General features: G+C 48.6%; 1 protein-coding gene across 5 annotated transcripts in view; it reads right to left on the reverse strand.

The window, feature by feature from the left end:
• Positions 1-19,534, reverse strand: part of ACTN1 (actinin alpha 1) — a 93,317-nt gene extending 73,783 nt beyond the window's left edge. For 2 of the 5 annotated variants that reach the window (XR_012835691.1, XR_012835692.1), the window contains exon 1: positions 19,271-19,512. Coding sequence is in view for 2 of the 5 variants with exons in the window: in XM_075754205.1 (XP_075610320.1) it covers positions 19,271-19,375 (105 nt within the window). In the remaining 3 variants the exon portion in view is untranslated. Of the gene's footprint in view, positions 1-19,270 lie in introns of all 5 variants that reach the window. The other 3 variants (XR_012835693.1, XM_075754205.1, XM_075754206.1) reach the window with 3 other exon arrangements.
• Between the last annotated feature and the right edge of the window lie 4,608 nt (positions 19,535-24,142).

Genomic DNA, 24,142 nt, shown 5'->3' on the forward strand with positions numbered 1-24,142 from the left:
ACTAGAGGGAAGAAGGGAAAAGCCCCATGCTGTGTATGGGTAGAGATGAGTTTGTCAGGAGAGAGAAAGAAAGAGATCCGCCTTCTGCAGGAGGAGTAGGAAGGTAAGTCACACTCTGCCTTGGGCCCCATGGAAGTTTGCTACAGTTATGCTCCTGCTGATAGCGACGGTAAGCTATAGACTGTTGTGGTGGGTTGACCCTGGCTGAGGGCCAGATGCTCACCAGAGCCGCCCCATCACTCCCCTCCTTCATTAGACAGGGGAGAAAAAAGTACAATGAAAAGCTTATGGGTCGAGATAAGGACAGGGAGAGATCACTCACCGATTATCATCACAAGCAAAACAGACCGAACTTAGAAAGGAGATTCATCTAATTTATTACTAGGCAAAACTGAGTAGAGGAATGAGAAATAAAACAAACTCTTAAAACACCTCCCCCCACCCCTCCCATCTTCCCAGGCTCAACTTCACTCCCAGCTTCAACCTCTTCCCCCCTTAGCAGCACAGGGGGACAGGGAATGGGGGTTATGGTCAGTTCGTCACACATTGTTGCTGCCGCTTCTTCATCCTCAGGGGGGAGGACTCCTCTCATCGTTCCCCTGCTCCAGCATGGGGTCCCTCCCATGGGAGACAGTCCTTCACAACCTTCTCCAATATGGAGTCCCTCTCATGGGCTACAGTCCTTCACAAACTGCTCCAGCATGACTCTCCCCCATGGGGTGCAGACCTTCAGGAGCAGACTGCTCCAGCATGGGTCCCCCACGGGGTCACAAGTCCTGCCAGCAAACCTGCTCCAGCGTGGGCTCCTCTCTCCACGGGTCCACAGGCCCTGCCAGGAGCTTGCTCCAGCGCGGGCTTCCCACGGAGTCACAGCCTCCTTCAGGTGCCTCCACCTGCTCCGGCGTGGGGTCCTCCACAGGCTGCAGGTGGAATCTCTACACCCCCTCATCCTCCCTCCATGGGCTGCAGGGGGACAGCCTGCTTCACCATGGTCTTCACCACGGGCTGCAGAGGGATCTCTGCTCCGGTGCCTGGAGCACCTCCTCCCCCTCCTTCTGCACTGACCTTGGTGTCTGCAGAGTTTCTTACATCTTCTCAGTCCTCCCTCCGGCTGCAAAAGCCCTCTCTAACTGTTTTTTCTCTTTCTTAAATGTTATCACAGAGGCGCTGATTGGCTTGGCCTTGGCCAGCGGCGGGTCCGTCTTGGAGCCGACTGGCATTGGCTCTATCAGACACAGGGGAAGCTTCTAGCAGCTTCTCACAGAAGCCACCCCTGTAGCACACCCGCTACCAAAACCTTGCCACACAAACCCAGCACAACTCTGCTGCAAAGTTACACCTTCCCTCTTGTTCAAAACCACACCTCAACAACTAATTTGAATTTTATACTTGGTTCACCACCACCACAACTGCTTGTATTCAAGTACTGGCCAAATTGCTGAATGACTCCCATCCAAACCCTTATGTCAAGGGGCACAGTCCCATTTCCCAGACTGGTCACTGCCAAGCCTGGTTAGCTTCATGTACTAATCTCAGACCAGGGTCCAGCTAGAACCTTCTTTGGCAGAGATCAAGTTATTATGAAATAAGTTAATTCCTGGCAAATCCCCCCTGGCTTCAAGCTTACACCAATGATAAACGCAGTTCAGTCCAATCCCGTCTTTGTTCCTAAACCCATCCATTTTCTTCTCTCCCCACAGCTCCCTGAGGGCTGCAGGGACGTGCAGGTCTCTGCAAGAGAGCTGATGGCAGACTGTGTAGCTTCACTGGAATACCAACATAAAACACATTGTTTCAGGGTCTCTGGTTAAGTGCTAATCTTCTTCCGGATTTGGATGCCAGCCCTGATTATGAGAAGTATGCTGTAAACAGAACCGTGCATGTGATATGTGTGCTTAACTTCCTGCTGGCAGCTGCACGTCAGCACAACACTGCAGTGGGAACAGCAAAACAGCATCTCCACAGACTGATTGGCCTTTTGTCCTCAGCTTGGTGCTCGCTGCTGACTCCTATGGAAAACCACATCCACACAATGGAAGGTTACAGAAGGATGAATGTTATTTCCACCATAACCAGTCCCCTGGAAGTTTGCTTTATTCAGTGATCTACCCAACTCCGACTCAAGTGTGTGGCTGGGCACCAGCCACAGCCATGTCCAACAACAACACGGGTCTACGTGCAGCTTCATAGGGAAAAGGGTATGGGTAATTAAGATCCTGAAGTGGGAGGCTCAACCTGATCTTCTCTGTGGGCCAGGAAGAAATAATCCCACTCCCAACATGCTGAATAACCAGCGGGTGGGCTTGAAGAGCAAGGGCACAGTTGTCCCAACCCTTTCCTCAGCAAGCAATCACGCAATTGTTACACACCACAGTAGGTATTGGCTGTTGCCCAGGGGCACCATGGCTGCTGCACAAGCATCCAGTGCAGTGCATTGCACACTGTGCTCCCACACGTGTTGTGCAGTTATGACCACGCAGTCCTACACCAGCACCCACCACAGCTCGGGAAGAGGAAGTGACCTGAACCAGCAGGCTGGAAGCCAGGTAAGTAATGAATTTCAGCCTCTCCCTCCCACGGGAACCTCTTCCCTCCCATGGGATTACATATCCTATCATCCAGGCACATAGCATCTAACCTTTGCAGGACTTTTCCTTCGTCTTATGCAGTCAGATGGCCACAGAGCATTGTGCTTGTAAGGGAAATATTTTCTTCCTGTACAAATCAGGCAATCCAACTCAGAAAGTGGAGTTTTCACAGCATTAAGTTTGCAAGTCTAGCTACACTTAGTAGTAGGCCGAGGACCCTCTCACATCCTACCTCCTACACACTGCACTGACAACTGCCAGAGGAAGTTAGTCATTTCCATATTAGACTGTCTCCCATGCCATGAGACAGCCAGCCCATTCTACATGCAGGTAAGGTATTGTTAAGTGAATTAGAATTTATTTCTTCCCTTCTCAGCTGGCAAAACAGCTAAGCCTCTTGCATTGCTTAGCAGGCTACTCTCTAGCACTTTTTTCTGGCTTCCTGATGCTTAAGAACCCAGTCCTGATTATTTAGAGCCTGTTTCCAGCTCTGTGTGGTTTCTCTGTATTTAGGACTGCCATAAGCTGAGCTCTACCCAGGAAGACTCAGCACAGAGCCCTGACACATTCATGTTGCAGACTTTGAACTATGCTTGAAGCAACAGTTGGCAGAGCAATTCAGTGACCAGGCAGGAAAAGCAGATCAGAGCAGGGCACTATGCACTTGTTAGTGAATAAAGAGCCCAGCACCCATCAGTGGAACCACTGCAGCAGAGCATCTCCCTGCTGACAGGGGATTCCTGCTCAGCTCACTGTAGCAGCAGCCAGCCCTGTTGCATTATCTCAATGCCCAGCTCCAAGGCACAAGGGGCCAACCCACAGCACAGCCCTTTGCTCCCTAAACTCCCTACAGCAGCCTTGCCGATCTTTAAAGATGGAGATCAGACTATTGGTACCTGTTCATGGAGGAAGTCTGGTATTCTGCAAAGCACCATGGCAAAGTCTTCAGGTTTAGAGCTTTCAGACTTGGAAGGCCAAAGACTGCACTTGCTGAGCAGCTTTGTTTCCTCAAAGCTTCAGCAACTGGGTTCATGTGAAGTGCTCTGGCAATCTCTGCAGGGCCTAAGAGGAGGTGGCTAGTGTTCCTGCATAGGCAACAGAAGCAGCTTCTTTCCCAGCTCAGCAGCTGCTGTGCAGCAGTTTTGACCAGCTATTAAGCACTCACTTCCAGAAGGCAGGAGACTGCATTGGACTCAAAAATGAGACAGATGCCAAATCCCAGTCCAAGGCCAGTGCTTGAGGAACCAGGTAATTTGTTCAGAACAGATCCACAGCAAAAACAGTTAAAGAGGGTTTGTTTTTTTTTTTCCCCTTAAGACTCTCTCCTGCTCTTTCCCATTCTCTTGTTGCTCCCTCACTGTGGGCAGCTATCTAGGTTTAACTCTTCTCCCCCCTCTTACTGCTTTGGTAAATTAATTTTAGCACTGATTCTTTCATCTGGCTCACAGTTCATGTCCACAAACAGTTATGCTGGAGCAATGTAGAGGCTGTGCCTTGCAAAGGAGGGAAGGAACAGCTGGGGACAGGCATTTCTCAGGCAGCAATTGCTAGTGCAGTCTCCTTACACTATCAAGCCATAAGCATAGTCTCACTGCTTCCAACATTACTTACTTGTGTCAGGCAGATTTCCATTCCCCCACTCCAAAACCCTTCCCCCATAGTCTCAGATATCTTGCATGGCTAGAGGTGGTTTTAAGCTGCATTCCTACCTATGGAGAGTTGGCAGACACTTTATTCTTTTCACATGCAGACTAGAACTATCACCTGGTCCAAGCTGCAAAAATTCAAGGAATTTGGGCAGGGCTTAAAGAAAGTGAGAAAGCATTGCCTTTGCTTTCCAACCTAGTAAAAGGTATTCAGAAGCCTAGAACAGAGCACAAACCTCAAGCTCCTTTGGCTTTAGAAGCCAGGTCCCCTCTGCATTTGTTGCAGCCACAAATACCATATTGCTGAAGGACTGGTTTCATATCTGGTGTTGACCACTTTATCGACAAGCTGCCATTAAAGTTGGTAGTCCCACTCTGTACTCACCCTTTACTTCCCCCACCCTGCCACCTCCTGCTCTTAACCTTAAGCTCAGCAGGATCAAACTCTTATCTGGCTGTAAACTCACTTTTCCATAGCATGCACAGGTACTAATCATGGGTGCATCCAACTGAGAACCAGTGACAGATAAGCACAGTCAGACTGGACTGAAAATTGTGAAACTGCATCTAGAGAAGTCTTGCCCCGAGTAAGTTGATGAAGAGAGAACACTCAGCACTCACATATGCAAAAGTTAAATAAATTAGGTGCAAAACATAAGCTTTTGGCAGATCTTTGGAATCATCAAGGACTGCCAATTTGAATATACCTTATGTCACCCTCTGGCAAACTGTCTAGAAAACACTTTACAGACAGCAATTACACAAAACATTTATTCAACCCTTTTGTAAGGCTGCAGAAGTACCAAAGTTCACTAGCCGAAAAGCAGATAAGCACTACATAAGCTACATTAAGAGCTCTGGAGTATGTTATCCCCAATATACGTAAAGTAAAATATTTTGCCCACTCTATCTTCTTAGGAAGGTAAAGCAAGTAGCAAATGGGGGGTGGGGGGTGTGTGTAAATTAAGCCCCAGTTAGTTTGATAGAAACAAGCATGTCTAGCTAATATTTCTATTCTCTTCTACTACAACTGGAAGGGTGGTGGTTCTGGTGCACTGCAATTTCATGACAAATAGGCACTCTTACAAAACCTTGCTAAGGGTTCACATGAGAAGAAGTCATAGGAGAATGAGACTTACCAACCCACCACACAGGAAGGTCAGAGGGGAACAGACCCAAGTGAATTTTGCCAATGCCTCACTCTTTGCTGTAGCATCAGGACAGTACTCACACCCAGAGGCAGGCTTACCCAAAGGACACCTCTTACTGCATACTTGCGCCCCAGCACTGATGAAGAGCTTTGCTCTTTGCCTAGAGAGCTGTTCCTTCAGATGGGCTGTGCAGACCAAATCCACACCTTTGATTCCCCCAGCCTGTGCTCAGTGCAAGCATTCCCCTGCCTCACTCCTGCCTGCTGCTGCCCTGCTCAGAAGCAGAGCAGTGCTCAACTCAGATATGGGCTGCGGAGCCCATCACCACCAGAGGGACTTCAAAATAAGCTCTGAAAGGAAGCAACACCACCAAAATAGTCTCTACATGAAAGAGATGAATTATTAAAAACTTACTACCAAAAGTTTCAAAAGCTCTTTGCAGCACCACATCATTTTGTTAATGTATCAGACCATGAAAGCCAGCAAGGCACCTAAGCAGAACAGCAATCTTCAATCCATATCATGAGATCACTCAAAACAATGGCAGAGTAAGATGGGAATACAGATTTCCCTTCCCAGTTCCTGTAACAAAGGTGGGGCAAGGAAAGGGAGGGAGAGGAGGAATAAGGAGAATTTGGGATAGGGAAATAAAGGTAGGAAAAGATATCAAGGAGTACCATCAGAGGCTTTAAATTCAGAGGAAAATTTAACAAAAATAGCGTGCTGGTAATTTATTCTCTTTGGCTATGCCCACAGCAGAAACTCACTACAAAAAGCTGCTGTACTACCCCAGTGGAGTTGGAAGGGTGTGGAGAAAGGGACATCTATATTTGCAATTTTGTAGCAGCACACTGAAAGCAGACATCTGAAGCTAAAGTTGACAGAAATACAGAAGCACCACTCTGAAGTGGCCTATTACTACACTTCATCCCAAAGAGAAACTGGGAAGCACTCAGACTGTGCTGATAGTGGCTACACCAGCACCTAAACCCAACAGCAACTCAAATGCATGGTGCTAGTGCAAAAGAATATGGAATTGAAAGTATTCTCTGAGTCAAGTGGATTGCGAGTACCACAAACAGGGAAGCAACTTTTATGTGCTGTAATCAGGACAAGTAGTCTTAAGATAACACTTAGAAGTAAAAAGAGGGTCCATTTAAAATCAGTTACTATCACTTCAGTACTCGTGGCCTTGCAGCGTCTGGGAACTATGCGCACAGATCAGAGTTCTGCTGTGCAGGGTGCTGTACAAACACAGGGCAGGAATGCTGTCCCTCCCCCCATTACCCCGCAGGCTACACAAGCATGGCAAGAGACTGCTGGAAGATGCAGAGCGCAAGGCAACAGGCAGACACTGCTCAGGCCAGCAGGAAGAGATCTTGGCACATCATGGGGCCCACCACAGAGACAGATCTCTGGCCACTGGCACTCTAGGACTTGCTCCTCACCTTACTGACCACTCTGACCTACATGGCAACAAGTACATTTTCAATCTTTCATGCCAATCCATGACAACAGCAGATTTCTGGGACAATAAGGTAAATATATAGACAGCAGTGGCAGATGCTGACAGCACGTAAAACATCCAGAATGGTGAGAACATCTCTCCCCCTCTAAGATAAATGTAGAGTACAAACTCATTCTCTTCAGAAGTTGTTTCTTTATTCGTTTCACCTGCCGGGGGCAATGATGCAGACTACACATCATATGCCACCTCCATTGTTCAGCATCACACAGAAATGAAGCCTAGAAGAGCAGCATGGTAATTGCTGAAAAGCAAAACAAAAACCCTGTAATGCGAGTGGGTTTTGGGGTTGGGTTTTTTTGGGGGGTGGTGGTTTGGTTTTTTGGTTGTTTTGGGTTTTTTTTTTTAATACACCCATCCTCAGGCAAAAGAAGACTTTTCATTTTTCTGACCCCCATCACAGGCCAAGTACTGCAAATGAATACCCTACTCAGCTGCTCAGTACAGCGTGCCTTCCAACTGATGGCTGGCAGCTAGGTATTTTACCACTGCAGGGTCCTTGCTTGCTGCAGCTGCATTACTCACCCTCACCCCTTCTCATCCAGCAGGGCTCTCCACTTAAAAGAGCTGCCCACACTTGTTTCTCACCACAGTCCTCCCCAAGAAGAAAAAGTCTGAGTTACAACAAGCTTCATCTCAGGAGGTAAAAACAAGGAAGCAGAACAAAGGCTGGAGATAAGTGCACTGGTACTGCCCTCCTGTCAGGGTATGAAGGGGAGGGCAGGAGAAGCCTTCAGGAAAGCTGGCTTATTGCTCCCAAAGGGACAAGTGGCAGAAGAATGCAGTTGTGGGATGTGTCTGCTTGGAAACAAAAAAAAGAATGAATCTGCAGGGCCAGAAGCTGAATACTCTTGGCCTTGCTTATGATGTTAGTAATTTGGTGGGTAGGGGAGAGCACAGACACTGTACACAGGGAGAAGAGGGTACTCTGACAGCAAGAGGAGACATTGAGCCTCCTGCAGTGGAGGTAACTTCTACCACATAATAAACCAAACACTAAGTACTACTGCATCCTACCTTCAATGCCACCAGCTGCCCTGCAAGTTCCACCCAACACCCATGTCCTCTGGCACAGCTTGCTAAGAGAGGGCTCCTTTCTGACAAAGGGGCAGCAGGAGATAACCACAAGCCAGGCACACCAGCTCACCTCCATAGGGCTCCTGAGGTTCTCTCAGCTGTGGAAAGCCCACATGGTGCCATTCAGGGCTTGTGTGAGGCAGCAGTGGCCTGCACCAGGCTTGCCCTGTGCCCCCTGCACCCACTCCCAGGCCATCAGCAGTAATTAACCTCTCACAGGACTGCAGGCAAAAGTTGTTCCAAGCTCTGTAAACACAGGGAATATTATGCTTCAAGTGTTTTAGTTACTGTAAGCAGTTCACTAATTACAGTAGTAATGATTGGATTATGGCCAGTTAACAGCTTTAAAGAAATAAGCCATTATAGAAGGGGGAGGGAAATACTCCTTTTGGTCTAGGATGGAAACAGCTTTCAGCCATCAGGAGGCTGTCAGTAGCTGGCTGGGTCAGACCATTTGCAACAGGCAGCAACAGCAAGGAGCAGTGTTATGTGTCACTAAATGATACACTCGTACATGAAAATTATCAGTGTTGGAGGCAGTGTGCTTTCAGGAACAGAAGGTGTCCTGTTCACATGCTAGCTCCATCAGCTCCAACACCTCTGCATGACCAGACCCAGAAGACATCAGGCAGACAGGCATGTGCAAGCTAAGTTATCAACACAGTATCACGCTTGTGAACTTTGTTTCAGCATGCAAAGAGTTGTGACTACAGGTATTTTAGAAACTCTTTAACAGAGGCCTGCTAGCTCCAACCAAACAGCTGAATGCAAACACCCACAGAATCAGGAGCCAAAGGCACTCACCAGAAAGAGCAGCTAGAAATTTCCTTTCACTAGCAATTGTTGTCAGCACTGAAAGGACCCCACTATCAGACATTAATCCCTTAGTCCCTCCAGTTGCCAAAAATCCATACAAAGAACATGCAGGGAGGCTCCCTGCACACCTGACTCCCATCTCTCCTTGTTCTTCCACAGCATCTGACTGCAGAGCAGTCTTTGCAGAAAAGCAGCTGGACCAATGGATCCTGGCAAGAAGTCCTATCCTAATGCACAGAGACTACACCAAGAAGGACTGCCAGCTCTGGAAGATGAACTTTTTTGTGGCCGTACCTTTTCTGTGGAGGGCAAGAGCTCCCAGATACACAGCCTCCCCCTTTAAGGGCACCTTCTGCCCTTCAGCACCTTCCACAAAAGAGGAAAGCAATCTCCTATTTTACAGGAGTCCCCAGGGTGTTGAAACCACAATGAAGGGAACAATACTCATTCCCAGAGGACTACCCTGATGGTTCTGCCAGCAGCATGTCCCTGCAGGTTGAGTATCTCTGCCTGAAGAAAGCCAACCCCTTGCACCCCATCACCCACTTTTTCCTCTCCACTCACCCTAGGAAAAGCAAGTCCCTACACCCCTTGCCAGCCCTCATCCACAACAGCCACATCCTCAGTGGTGACACCCAACCATCATGTCCCCTGCACAAGCTCTTCAGTTCCTCCCCTCACCCCTTCCTCAGCAGTATCTTGCTCTGCTTGGTTTCCTTGTTCTCCTCTCCCTTCAGAGGTCTTCAGCTGAGGACTGGCAGAAACTGTTTGGTATCGCTGGCTGGAGGGTGAGGATTTCTGGCAGGAGAAAAACAGTGGAGCTGGGCATCTTGCCCAGAGTGAGTTCACACTTGGCTCACCACAGCTGGAAATAGTCTCATCCCTGGCCAGAGTTCCCCAACAGCCCAACAAAACCCTTGGGAAACAGCAAGTTTCCACGCGTTAGCCATTTTGAAACAGACTGGTTCATGTTCATGAATGTACTCCCCCGCTGCCCCCACCCAGCCTTCTCTGCACAGCAGAGCCGCCTGCAAGCGCCACTGCCAAAAGGCGCTTGATGAGCAAGCACTGACAAAGCACAAGGTCTCACTTTGGGTGTGGAGCCAGGTATGACCAAGACCGATGCTTCCTCTGGAGATGCTCCTCCTGTATAGCAACACCGTGAGCAGAGCTAGAGGGAAGGCAGAGGCTTGAACAAACATATCTCCGCACTGCTCTTCCCACCACACCCTTACACCCAAGCTACTGCTCTCCCCTCCCTCATTGGAGGGAGATCTCTGCATCTCCCAAACCAGATAAAACATGTAGGAAACTCACCTGGAAGCACAAATACACTTAAAAGGCTGGAACTGCTTTTGGCTGCAATCGAAGTTTTCCTTAGGAAATTAAGTATTTTCCGTTGTGATAAACCCTGGCATAGACATGGTCTAAATAGCTTTAAACAAAGTGTCCTTTCTTTGGTATTGTTTAGCAGTTAAAAAATTAACGTGCTTTTTTTCACCTGTGGAGCCAAATTTTAAAGTTCTCTTGGGGACAATACATTTAAGTAGCAGAACTAACTCATCATCTACTGAAGGGTAGATTTAAATAAACTGAGGGGTATCACAGGTACACTGGGTAGCAAGAGAAACTCGGCTGCTACAGAGCCAAGGAATCTGGCCAGGAAACAGGGCTCTGAGGTACACATCACTTTCCATGATGAAGAAAAGAGCACTTTGCTGGGATGCAGAGACCATACATGGTTCTCTCGCTCTCCCTCATCCCTCAGAGGCCTTTACGGGCTAGCTCCTGGAACGAAGACATAACAGCGCAAATTCCATTTACAGCAGCAGTGAAGTTTGAGTGCTTAGCATCATATGCTGCAGCAAGGCGTAGCAAGTGCCCTGGCTGCCTGATCCAAAGGCCATGGAAATCAGAAGTCCTTCGCCAACTGGCCTTGGTTCAGCATCTCTGTAGGACAGGAGAGCTGTCCTTAGCATTGTAAAAGGAAGCACGAGTATTCTGAGTGAAACTTCTCCAACCACCCAGCACTCTGCTCATAGAAGGAGCAGAGCAAACAGGCTGCCCATCCACACTGTGCTGTATGGCACAGATACACAAGGTTTCACAAGGTCCCTCCAAAAATGAGGGCCATGGATAGGACACATGAGCAGAGCCCATTTGTGCTATCCTGAAGGGCAGGCCCTACACTGCAGTAATGCATGGTCACTGCAAAGTCAAGCAGCCTGCCAAAGAAGCAACCAGCTGATACATCAAGTCATTCCTGCCTTCCTATTGACCACGTAAGCTATCTAAGAGGACGTGGAACAAGTTGCTGCTTACAAAGTCTGCCCTGCAGCTTCATCTGGCTATCAACTATCCACACTGGTGTGTTTCTGCAAGATTGCCCAGAAGCCCAGGATTGTTGGCATTCAGAGACCTACTTGAAACCACTCCAGCCTGAGCAACAGACAGGTGATATATGGAGACTCACATCAGTGGCGTCCACTGTAGTGAGCGTTAATAGCCAAGACACAGCCTTTTCACCTGCCAGCACTTCCCATCTTGGCTCTAATATAATGGAAAGGCCAGTTTTGCTGTCATTTCCCACACTACAGGGATGAACACATTTCCAGGAGGCTTTCAGTCTACATAGAATGACAAGTCAAAGATTCATCTGGATGAGACACCAAAATCCCCTCTGTTTATTCATGCACACCGCAGCCCAGTCACTGGGAGCTGTTTCAGTGCACTGAGGGTGGAGAAGGCCTCTGCAGAGCCTTGTTCATAGTGTAGTGCTTCAAAGCAGCAACAGATTTGGAAGAAGGGGCAACTGCAGGTAAAAGCCTCATGTCAGCCAGCTGCTGTACTGGTACAAGGGTTGGCTTGCAAAGGACTGACCCAGCCCTTACCAATAGGATACACACATTGCCAGCTGAGCAGGAAAGACACAACGACAGGAAACCAACATGGGGAAAAAATGCTTCTGCTTTACTGCCTAATAGGGAGCCAAGAGGTTAAACTGGCACCAGGCCACACCACAAACATCTTATGACCATGTTCTGCTCTCATGCAGTGGGGGAACAAGAGCAGGGAAGGCAACAGTGGGAGGGGAACAAGTAGTGAGCTTTTTTGCTAATCATATTAATGCTAGTGGTTTTGCTCACTTAAGCATCTTGGGCCAACCCAAAAGAAGTCCCCAGTTCTGTCTCAGGGATCCAGGTGACTATTTAGAACCTGTATGTCAGTCTCACATGCTGGGTGAAAATAAAGCAGCAGGTGACTCCACAGACTTCAATAAAACAGACTTTCTGGCATGAACAGCACCAGACAGAAGGTCCTGCTGCTGCTAAGCCTATCTCACCACACTACACCAACTCATCCCAATAGATTCAAGCTCTGTGTAACATGCTTCAGCCCCCAAAATCCCGGAGTTAGAGCAAATCTTATGGCTCTATGAAGAAAAGATGACTCTCTGCCTTTCTTGCTAAGGTCATGTTTTTCCCACCTAGCAGTTGCCAAGCATACTACACACGTTTTCCTCCCTACACGCACAGTTCACCTATGGCTTTGAGGGGATGAGAGGGTTTTACATTGCTATACAAGATTTGTAGAAGTCGTGCTAAGCACATTCCTTATGGTAACCATCATATTTCCAACAGACGCACATGACAAGAAATCAGTTTTATGTTCTTATATAAAAGAATAGTAAACTCTGTTGCACTGTCCCCCATCCTTCTCAAACACCGTTGCTTAGACTGTACAAAATGCCTCTAAAAATCACAGCTATACATCCAGCAGGCCCCTGGGGTAGATGCAACACATTAAAGTGAGACTAGTCCACTGTATGTGTTGTATTTAGCAGCTTCCCAACATTTCCCCAGACAGCTCTCCAGTCTCTTTTCTACAGTGACTGCTTTCTGCACCTCATCTTCAGAAAAAGCATAGCCATCCTCTGCTAGCGTAAGTGCACCCCAGAGTATAGCCTAAGTGTCAGACACAACAGTGATAATCCACTGACAGCTGGAAAATGCTCTCAGTCCTTCCCCAGCACAGCCGTGCAAGTTTTCACCATTTCTGTCACTTCTCCTTGTGCCAACCTTAAGCACTCCAGGCCAAAGTCTGAAGTGGATCCCAGTGAGGCAGCACAGAAAAGCACACGGGCTCATAACCTGGCCAGGAAGGCCAACCGAACCGTGCTCCTCCTCCAGTTAAAAATGTATGAGACATGTTAGATTGCAGAACTATACCTCGCACACAGCACACAGAAGAGCAAGGAGCCTACAGCAGGAGCAGCTGGGGAGCGTATTACTACCATTCGTGGATTCACCTCGGTGCTGGGAAGAGCAGGTACCATTCACTGGGTCTCCACTGTAACACACACAGCTTCTAAAAATGTGATCACAGTGTTCATCAACACTTTTAGTGAACAGGTTTACCAGCCCACATTCTCACAGCTACCATCCAGTTACACTTGAGTTTCATAGCCAGGGAACAGCACCTCATGCAACAGCACCTGCTTCCTTCTAAGGGGACAAGTTCTCACCAGACAGCCAAGAAAACTGAAGTTTCCAAACAGTTTCTGCTTAAAGATGCCCTACGTGGCATGCCAGGCATCCCAAGCTATACCACCGAGCACTGCAAGCTGTCAGGGAGGAAAACAACGTTACCATCTCCAGCCTTTGCACTTACGCACAGCAAAAACGTCATTACCAAATCACACGCACAGGAATTTAAACTGGTTGCCTGAAGCAGTCAGCAAGAAATTCCCCAGACAGATACACTTTACATTGCTGGGCTGGTAGCTGGATGTCTTTGAGGTGTTTCACCCTTCCCCAGAGGATCAGGAGAAGGAACAGTTCAATACACTTCGGTGAGTATCATGTTCCCATGAATTGATCCATTCCCATGAGTTACAGAGGCCCCCAAAAAACACGCAGTCTCCTTTTTAACCAATGCTCGTTTTCTCCTCAGTTTCTCCCTCAAATAGGATACTGAATAGGCAGGTAAGTCATTGCACAACACACATACTTCATTCATCATGCATCAAGAGGTTACAATGAATAATGTTCTTGTTAAAAACCCACAAGCACACATCCTGACAAAACATGATCACAGAAAGTATGAGGCAGCTCCCATACTCAAGGACAAATAACTGAACCTACAAAGTCAGGTATTTCCAGAGCCCCCTACAGCAACTTTGGAGTTTAATGTTTTGAAGAACATTTATCTGGCAATAAGCTAACTATGTGAAACAACAAAAGCTTGATCTGAAAGATAAGAGATATCTGGTGACCTGTATTGCCTGCCTGTTTGACTGTAAGAGAGCAGCTGAGCAAGCAGCCTTACAAATTTCACCATTCTACTTCCGTATTGATACTGGTCAGTTCAAAATAAGGCACAGAGGATCCTCGGGTACAGGGCCACCTTTCCTACGGCACACCCACACTGTGAAGACCACACAAGGACCATCCCTTGCTATGGCCCATCAAGTACTATGCAGTGTCACTCACAGTGGGAGCAAAGGGACCCAGTGCTGCACATTCACCAACAACGCACATCTATTTGCCTCACTGCTGAATCTATCATAGTACTGAAAGAAATTTCAACAAACTACAGATTGGGTCTATCACACCTCTGTGGGTCCACAGCAGCTACCACAACTGTAGCTTTCTGGAAATCTAGATAACCTTCTCAAAATAGACCTTGTCTGGACAAGAGGACACGCAATCCAAGGGAAACGGAAGCTATGATTGTGACTTTTACATTTTGTCAGAGATTAGTCACACTCTTACCACCTGATCTGAGCATGTTACCAGCAGGCTTGGAGGTGGGGTGTTTCCATGAGGGACCTGGGCTCTATTTAACAGGCACTTTCTATTATTAAAAACCCCACCTCAAACCGAGATATGATTAGCACAGCAAAATTCAAAGCAGAACAAGAGCAGTAAGGCCTGTTGGATGCAGAAGCATGGCTTTTTAGGTTATGGGATCACTGCTGTATTTATGTGTATCATTACATGCAGTGCATGGCACAGAGTGGCAAGAGGGGTTCTGGGAGACTGCTGTTTCTAACAGGCAGTACTTAGTACTTCCTTAGGGCAGAAAAGGTGCTCCCAAAGTCTGTGCTATCACTGCTTCAGCAGCACCATAAATCTCAACAGTACAGTGTTCTCAGCCAGAGATATCATTTACTGCCACATTGCCCCAGAAATGCCGACCTGGTGGGGCAGAGCAGCAGATAAATGCAAGGCACATTTATTTGATTTTTTTTTTTAAAAGAAAGGCATTACTGATGTTCAGCATTTAAGTTGTATATGGCAAACACACACTGCTTCCTACTCATACTGTCAAGACAGCAGCTGCCAGGTCAGAAAGCAATTTGGCATTTAGCATTTCCCCCCAGCTCTACAGTTTGGGCAAGTTGCTTCAGGCCAGATTTTAAAATAAACTCCAAATGAGGTACACCTTAAGCAACCAGTTCACGATACAAGAGTCACCAACAGGAGAGCCTGCTGCATGCAGGGTCCAAGGGCTGACCCCTACCAGCACCCCAAAGCAGCACCAGCTTCACCCCAGTGTCATTCCTGACCTCCCTGGGACACTCAGGAGGCAGTGGTAGGAAGTCGTCCTTCTCACCACCACACTTCACCTGTGAAGACAAGTCAGGCATGCTGACCACCAAGTTCTTACCCAGTCCCTCAAGGCCAAATCCAGCTCCTTCACCAAAAGAAAAGTCTCCTGGTGAATCAGGAAAAGTTTGAACACTGCAAGCTGGACATTTGTCATCAAGAGGAAGAAATGTCCTTGTGGGCACAACTGACAATCTCTTGGCCAGTAAACACCCACGTACGTACTTTTGACATGGCAAGCTTGTCTACCTTGACAGCTAGGTCAGACCGTGGCAATGGCTTTCAGCAAGTTTTGCTTTGTAACACTGGGAAACAGCAAGATCAACCTTGTTATGCCTTGGCTAGAGCTACTTTGAGGCCTGACTCCAGACAGCAAAGAAGGGAGGAGAAAAAAAAGGTATTAGAAGAAACTACCGAGATGAGTTCAATAGTGCAAAGGGGGAAAAAGTATTTTAATCCCTAGAATAGACCCCCCGCTCCTGCACAAAAGGCTGTGCAGAGGCTTATATCAAGTGAGAAGTAGCTGAATTCATTCTGCACATTATATTTTTTGCTGCTTATGAATAGCAATGCTGCCACAAGCTCTTTAAAACCTCTTAGAGTCTCTTCTGATAGACATGAAAAATAAGCTTTGTGTAAAAAGCTGCTTTCCTCCCAGGAACTGTCACTTTATCCCTACACTGTAAAACAGTAACTTCCCAGGAAGGAGCAGGTGGGAAGAGGTGCGAGATCAACGTCTCTTCTCTGTATCACGTTCAAGAGGCCAAACTTCACCCTCCAAATATGAGATTCACTCTGCAGCTCATCTATTTATCCATCTCAAAGCAACTCATGAGATCATATCTCAAGCACCAACCCAGACAGCAAAGGCTCTTGTATCTATGTCTCACCACAGGTAGGAAACCTGCAAACCAGCTCCCAAAAACTCAAACTTGTCATCCTTACAGCACACCTGTTGAGGCTGTCACTAAAAAAATAAATCAACAGCTCTTCCCACATCTGATGCCCACTATGAGCTCTGCTAAGCCTGTGCAGCCAGGAGAAGGGGAGCTGGATTCAATTCATCTGTGAGCAACATCTCTAGATTGTTTGCTTCCCAAGTCTCAATTAGTCCCAGCTGCACAAAGCCACACAGGACAGCACTGTGGCACAGCTATTCCCAGCCCGCAGGGCCTTACTGAGCTGGGACACAAGAAGCTGGGTTGGAAACGGCCAGCAAGACACAGCCACATTTGCTTACTGGATTACTGGCCCTGCCACCACCTCAGGCATGCTGTCTCCCCTCCCAGAGATGGCCCAAGCATGAAAGTTTCATGTCTGCCTCACTGGCTGGCCTCAGTGCTATAAATAACAACTCAGTAGTACTTAAATCAGATTTAGTACTGTCTGAGTTAGTACTTAGACAGGTTTCCTCTGTCAAGAAATTCCCCAGCTATTCCTTAGGTGAAGGAAAACCTAAACCACGTGAGTCAACCAGGAAAGATCAAGCCTGAAAAGAGCCTACAGGAATATTTGGGATGCATGAATCCCTCCTGTTCACCTCAATAAGCTATTAACTAACATGTACAGTAATGAACATTTAACTTTAATTACTGCAACAATTTCATTTCACAGGTAAGAAGGGTTGACAGTTTTACTACACCATACATCCCAGGCTTATGTCTGGTGAATATTATTATTTCCCCATCTCTGAAGAAAACAAGTCCCAAGACCCCAATAAAGCTTTCAGTCACATTCAGACCCTGGGGAGAGGGACAAGACTATCCCTCAATATCTGCACAGCCTGCTCAGGCTGGGGTCCGGCCATTGACCCCTCTGAGGGGGGGGGAATAGCTTGATGCGCTGCAACTGGGAAGAGCCATCACTCCCAGACCCGATCCTCCTATCTACAGACTCCAGAGGTAGATCACAATAAAACTATGAGCTTGCACCCACTGCAGAAGGGAACAGCTTCAGCTGTCCATGGCAGGAAGAGAAACAACCAAGTGATTCCACCACCAGAGAAGGACACATAACTATACAGAGCCCTCTGTATAGTTCAGCAAGGCAGAGAGTAATACCCAGCACATCAAATTCAACTAGTAGCAGCTGACCATCAAAAGAAATCGGCTTGCGTTGTTTTGAAGCAGATGCATTAATTCCTTCAAACTCCCTCTCGGCTTCTCCCCTCCTCTGCACAAGTAACCCAAGTTAACAGAGTAGCTCTCTGTCCCCCTCTTGTGATAGGACTAACAGGGACTTTAAAACTCCTGGAAGGAGGTAATATTAGAAGAGCATGGCCTTCAGGGCACGTACCACAGCTTGGGTTTTAGGACATCTTTTTAAGCCAAAGGTTCAACCCCTGCCTCTGACAACCAAGTCAGTGTTCCACTACATATGAAATGTTTCCCCTCACCCCATACCATGAAAGGCAAAAACCCCCACAGCATGACAGTCATTTCCCCTCACAGCCCGTGAGCAATACTGCCCATCTCGCTCTGGGCCCCACTGGCTGTTCCTAGATGCATTAGCCAGATATTAGCGTACAACTGGAGATACAGATCACAGCCGGGCAGATCTTTTGAAAAGGAAGAAGCTTTCCTCCTCAAAGGAATAGAGCCTGGTCTTCAGATAAGCCATCCAGCACTCACACCCCAGACCAAGATTACATTCCTCTCTCTCCCTCCTTTGTTGAAATGTAAGCTCACACTCCAACTCTTTCTCCATTAAATGCCCTTGTTTGTGTGCTTTAATCCCATGCTGTCTACTTGCCACCCAAGTCCCTCCAATTGAGGAAACCCAGGAAACCGCTGACAACAGCTCTATAGCTATCACCTTCAATTAACTCATCAGACTCCAGGGGAAAGACTTCTCAGTGGCACCATTTCAGACAGCTACGAGCAGAAGAACCTGAAAACCCTTCATCTGGAAGCAGAGGAAGGGGGAAGGAGAGGGACTAAAGAGGAAGAAGAGTCTTCTTTACAGGAAACCCCGCACTTCGGGCTACATTATATATATTAATATATCATCTATGCATAAATAAGCAATATTCTCCCCTCTAGTACAGAGGGTTTGGGAAATTCTCCTGCCTGCTCGCAGCTCAGGCAGAGCAAGGCACGGTCCGAAACGTGAGCCCAGAGCAAACAAGTGACTGGCTGGGAAGAGCGGTGGGAGCCCGCTGCACCCCGAGGTGCCCCTGCCATGTTAGCGTGAGTGGTGTTTCACGTTCTGCTTTACCGTTGCCTGATGAAGTGACTAAAACGGAAATGTTTCGGGGATTAGGATTCCAGAGTGATCTAATACAGGATGCTTTTGGTTTAAAGGAGGAGGGAAAAAAAAAAATATAGCTAAAGAGCGGCGTGGCTGGAGCTCCTCCTGAGCTCCCCTCCCCACCGCCACCCTTTCGGTTTAAAAAAAGGGCTGAATGTTACCATTTTTGGACATGAACTCCGCGCAAGCCCTGCCCTAAACCACACCATTCAAACGAGAAGCCAGTTACCGTCCCGCCGCCGGGCCCGGGGTACAGACAGCGGGGAGACCGACGGGGGCTGAGGGGGGGCCCGCCACCGCCCCCCGGGGACCCCGCTCCGCCCGGGCGCACCTGCGGGCCGGACCCGCCGTAGCGGGCCGGATACCGGTGACAGGGCGGGCATCTGTTGCTGACCCGCCGCGGTACCTCCCTCCCCGCCCCGCCATCACCTGCCCGCTCCACCCGCCCCCGCGGCTCCCGCCGGTTCGCCTCGCTACGCCGCGCCAGCCCCCGGCCAGGTGCGCACCGGCCCCGCTGCGGCCGGTGGAGGCGTCCCGGCGATCCCGCGGTGTGTGTGGGGGGGGAAGAGGGGGTGTGGGGAAGCGGGGGGCGGGATTGTGCGCCCACCTTCCTCTGCTGCTTCTCCCAGGCCGGGTCGAGGAGCAGGTCCCGGTCCCAGTCCTCCTCCGGCTGCATGTAGTCGTTGGTCTGCTGCGGGTCGTAGTGATCCATGGCTGCTGCTGCGGTGGCGGCCCGTCCCCGTCCCGTCCGTCCCGGTGGGCTGCCCGCTGTGCCCGGCCCCGCGGCCGCTCAGCCCGAGCAGGCGGCGGCGGCGCCCGCTCCCACCTCTCCGCCTCGGCCGCGCGCAGCACCGCGGGGGCAGGACGCGCGGCCCCACCCCCCCGCACCTCCTATTGGCCTGAACCTGCGGCCGAACCTGCATTTCTGGCCGCAGCTCCTCGCTCATTGCACGCTTTGCACGTCCGTCACAACACCCGGCCGCTGCGATAGGTGGTCTGCGGCTGATCCGCCCTCCCCAGCACCTCCCGACACCTCCCCCGCGGCGGCGGCGGCTGAGGGCGGGCGAGCAGGGGCCGTAGCTCGGCGGGCGGGGACGGGCTGAGCTGGGGCGGGGCAGGGCGGGGCGGGGCGGGGCGGAGGCAGGCAGGCAGGCACCGCCGGGAAGCTCGGTGCGGCTTTCGGGGCGTTTTTCTCTCAACGGCTCCGCGGCGGGAAGGGGCGCGGGTGTCTCTACTGGGAGCGGGCCCCTCACGGATCCGCCCTCACGGGCGGGGCGGCTGAGCGGTGCAGGGGGTGGCTGAGCAGTGCGGGTCAGGGCAGTGTTTTGTCACTGGGAGGATGTTTTCGTGTGACGGAGCTGGTGACACATCCTCCCGGCCCTGACGTGAGGGTGCTCGGTCACAGCTCTGCAGTCCTGCCGCCACCCGACTCCCAGATACACCTTCCCCGTGGGGTCACACAGGTGTGCCCGCACCCAGGATGCCAAAAAAAAAATAAAAAAAATAACAGTTTTCTCTTGCTCCTGACTGGTAACCTGCTAGTCAAGGTTAAGATTGCCAGCACTGGCGGCCGAGGCTTCGCACCCGCAGTCGCGGGTCACGCCACCCAGCGCGACCATCCTTGCTCCGTGCTGCGCCAGGCCGCCCGGACACACCTGCCGCCTTCTGCCCACAAATACCCCGTTTCACAAGAAAACGCTAAGCTAAAGCGCATCAAGCAGCTTCTAGGAGAAACACAAACCATTAAGGTGTGTACTGATACGCAGATGCTTGATGTGGGTTTCTGTCAGCTGAATGAGCAGATGCGGGGGGGGGGGGGGGGAATGGCAATAAATTATTGGTTCGCCCTGGTAGTCTCAGGTAGACAACACTGCGAGGCTGGATGGCATCTCCCACAAAAGCAAGAGGAAGCCCAAAGAAACCTGGCTCCACACTACCACCCTAGGCAGAGCAAGCCCATGTCCCAGTTCATCCAGATTCAGAGGAAACAGAGAGTCTGTGGCCAAAAATGTGTGAGAGTGGTGCAGAGGATGGAAGAAAGCTGCAAAGCTGAAATGTTCGACATCAGACAGGATTTAGCCCTGAATTACACTAGTGAGCTCCTCTTCCAAAGACCAGAATTTGATTTCTGCTTCTTACAAACACTGGAGGTGAAACTGGATACCTTCTTTCACTTCTTGGCATAAAAAACTGTGCAGAACTTAATGGACAGATGTTCTGTGTGGTCCTCTGACTTCACGTGTCATATGATGCTCCTTGTGTACACTTTCAGGCTTCATAAATACAAAAGTAACGATCAAAGCTGTTCTGCACTGTTCAGGGACTGTTGTATTTACCCTGCCATGAGTTGCTCAGGGTAGAAAGATTATTTAAATACATAGGAACAGTAATACCCATGATTTTCAAAAGCAATGCAAGAGCTTTCCATTTTGAGACCATTTGGGAAACCAGGCCACTCAGGGCATCCCAGCTCAGGGGAGCTAGGTTTGGGGAATCCAGGTCTACCAGGCACTTCAGAAATCTTCCTGGATGCACTTCATGATGAAAAATGTTGGGAAATGTGAAACAGTCCTATCACTCTGGAGAGATGGTAAGGGACTTGAAGGAAACTTCATTGTTCTGCACTGCAGAGAGGTGCAGATGATGGTGGCTATTTTTTTTACATGCAGAGTGAGGAAATTTACATTGGAGAAATACACAAACCATCAGGGTTTGAAGAGAAAAGGCCAATTTTTATTTCTTATAACAATTTGCTGAACACCCAGCAAGAGAAGTTATGAACCAACAGACTGATCACATGATGCTTTAGAGACAACAAACATGTCATCCAAAAATTTTCCTTCCTTCTAGTTTTTCTTATTTATCAGAACACTTCCAACCTGAGGAATCTGGAAGAATATGTGAATTGGGAAGATCTAGGCAAAGAAAGCTATAAGGGAAGCAAACACACTCCTCGACAGAAGTCTTGAGCTTTGTATTTTAAGGCAGGGAGTCCTATTGTATTATTTCCCCAGCCTTGTAGTGTAAAAGCCCTTTATTGAAAGCCACTTTTCACACCTTCCCAAGAGCTCTCAGCTGCCATTCAGCAAGTGAGGATTTTCAGCATTTTCCAGGAGATGCTCAGCACCATGGAGATCCAAGCTCTAAGACATGCAATGGGTTTCTGTGAGGCTGAATCTTCTGGATGCTGCCCCTTTGGTTCCTTGGAGTTGCGTTTCAAAGCAACTATCCCCATAATCATAGGTTGTTATTCTTCTTACCTGTATAAAATACACCCAGTGATCCCTCTTACAGATGCTGGTGGTACTATAAATAGAAAAATGTTATTAACTGCCAGTATCAGCAATCCCATTCATTTACCTATCTCTTCTTGCACAGGGCAGAGGATAGATTAGATGATTTAATGTACAACATCAATGCAGTAAAATGTAATGAAATCAAGAATAACTGTGAGGTCTCTACTGTATTAGACCTGCTCTCCTAATTGTCCCTCCCATTTGTATTTCTAACTTCCTGATCCTCACTTCTCAAAATTCTTGCCTGGATTTCTGAGAAATGCCTTAATTTTTCACTCCTAAGCCCATGCCAATTCTTAGCTTTTCATGGACTCCTCAACAAAAGCAAGAGAACATTCTTGGCCAGAGTGTCATGAACTTACAGGCAATAGCGGGGGGGGGGGGGGGGGAGATTGTTTCTACACTTGGGTTAGTTCCCGGATCCACTTGACTCTTGCCCTTGTGAAGAATTGTACCAGCACCATGAAGGGGAAGAGACGATCTTGTAATGGGAGAGGGAGGCACAGCAGCAACAGGAGCTACAGAAGCTGGTGCCACTGATGAGAGAGATGTCTGTTAACCACAGCACTACTCCGGTTTTCCTAATTTAATCTCCTAGAGTTCTCTTCTCCTCTGTACAAGATTGCTCCTGATTTCCTTGGATGTTATGCAAACCTTGCTGGACCAAGTAGGTCTCCAACAAGGTCTTTCAGATCCAATGAAAGGAGAGTGGGTTTTTTGTAGGGCAGAAGGCAGAGCCACCGTGGGAACAGTTGGACGTACGTCCTACTTCTTCAGATTGCAACATATGAAAAGAGGAAGGAGCCCAAGGGCATTGGGGTATTTCTGGTTACTGTTTGCTGCTCTTTCTCTTTGTGCTTAGCATATTAGCTACAGGTCATGAGCTTGCCTGGGGAGATATCTGTTTTCTTGCCAAGAACATCCATAAGCTTCTGTAATGAGGCCTGGCAGGTGAGCTCGGTCACTGTACAACAATGAACAAGGCTGCGTTGAAGTGGCCCTTGACTTTTGTTTTGGGAAATCTCACAGCCAAGTTTCAGTGCTTATATTCTGCAGATAGAGAAAAACTTTGTAGCTCTGGGATTTAGCACTTAAATTTGAACTGCATGTTGGGCTCTTATGGTAAAGAATTCAAAAATTTTTCATCATTTCCACTTTCCCAGTGCAGGAGACATTACCAGTAAAAACTCAGCACCTCTGAAATGCAGACATTAATTTGGTGGAGTTCAGTGGGGTATACCATGCTTCATGGGAGACTAGGGAGGGGGACTTCTCATGCCCAGAGACGGGGTAATACTCGTGCTTTTAAGAAGTGCCATGGAGTAAGTGCCGTGGTCATCCAGGCTGGAAGCGAGGCGAAAAAAGGAACGACCAAGGCAGGGATGCTGTGTTTGGAGGAGGGGAAAAAAGGGCCTGAATAAAGCTCCCAAGTACAAAACATTTTCTCTCTTCTTCAGGGCCTCGTCACCCGAGTTCTATTCCTCTTCTACCCTGCCCTCATCATCCTAAATCCTCTTTCCCTTTACTTTCCTTCCTATTTACCTGAACTTCCAAAATTGGCTCCCCAGCCCCTCACCCTGGCACTAATATGACTTCTGGGACTGCACAAGTACCTGAAGAAGGTGTTATCTTCTGCTGACTGGGGGTCAGCCGTGCTTGTTCAGAGCATGAGCTTTAAGACCAAAGTGACTTACAGAGCTGTCTTCACACAGTAAGCATTTGCTAATATTTTTTTCAGTGTGTTATTTTGTGAAGATGATTTTTTTTCCTCCTGTAAAAACATCGATTTTACTTTTCTAGCAGAATATACCCTAGATTTCTCCCTTTGCTTTCACAGTGTCACTTGAATTGAATCAAGAATTACACATCCAGACCTGTATCCGTGTTATCATGTACCCACTGTATCTACTTTCATCCTGCAAGGCAAATTGAGTACTTGACCAACATTGTCCGTATACTTCCCTTTGCTTCCTCCCTTCACCCCTGAAGAGGAAGGTGTTTGCTGCTCTGAAGCGCACAGGACCATCATGTGCGATTGAAGCAGGCCCAGCTCAGGCAGCTGCTGAGCTGGTCCTGCAGAAGGACGTAGCAGGTAAAATCATCCAATGGTACCAGATCTACAGAGCCACGTTAGATGCCCATGAAACACACTGTAGAGTGAAATGACCACCTCAGTGGGTTTA

Source organism: Balearica regulorum, chromosome 5 (genome assembly GCF_011004875.1).
Source record: "Balearica regulorum gibbericeps isolate bBalReg1 chromosome 5, bBalReg1.pri, whole genome shotgun sequence".
NCBI lineage: Eukaryota > Metazoa > Chordata > Aves > Gruiformes > Gruidae > Balearica > Balearica regulorum.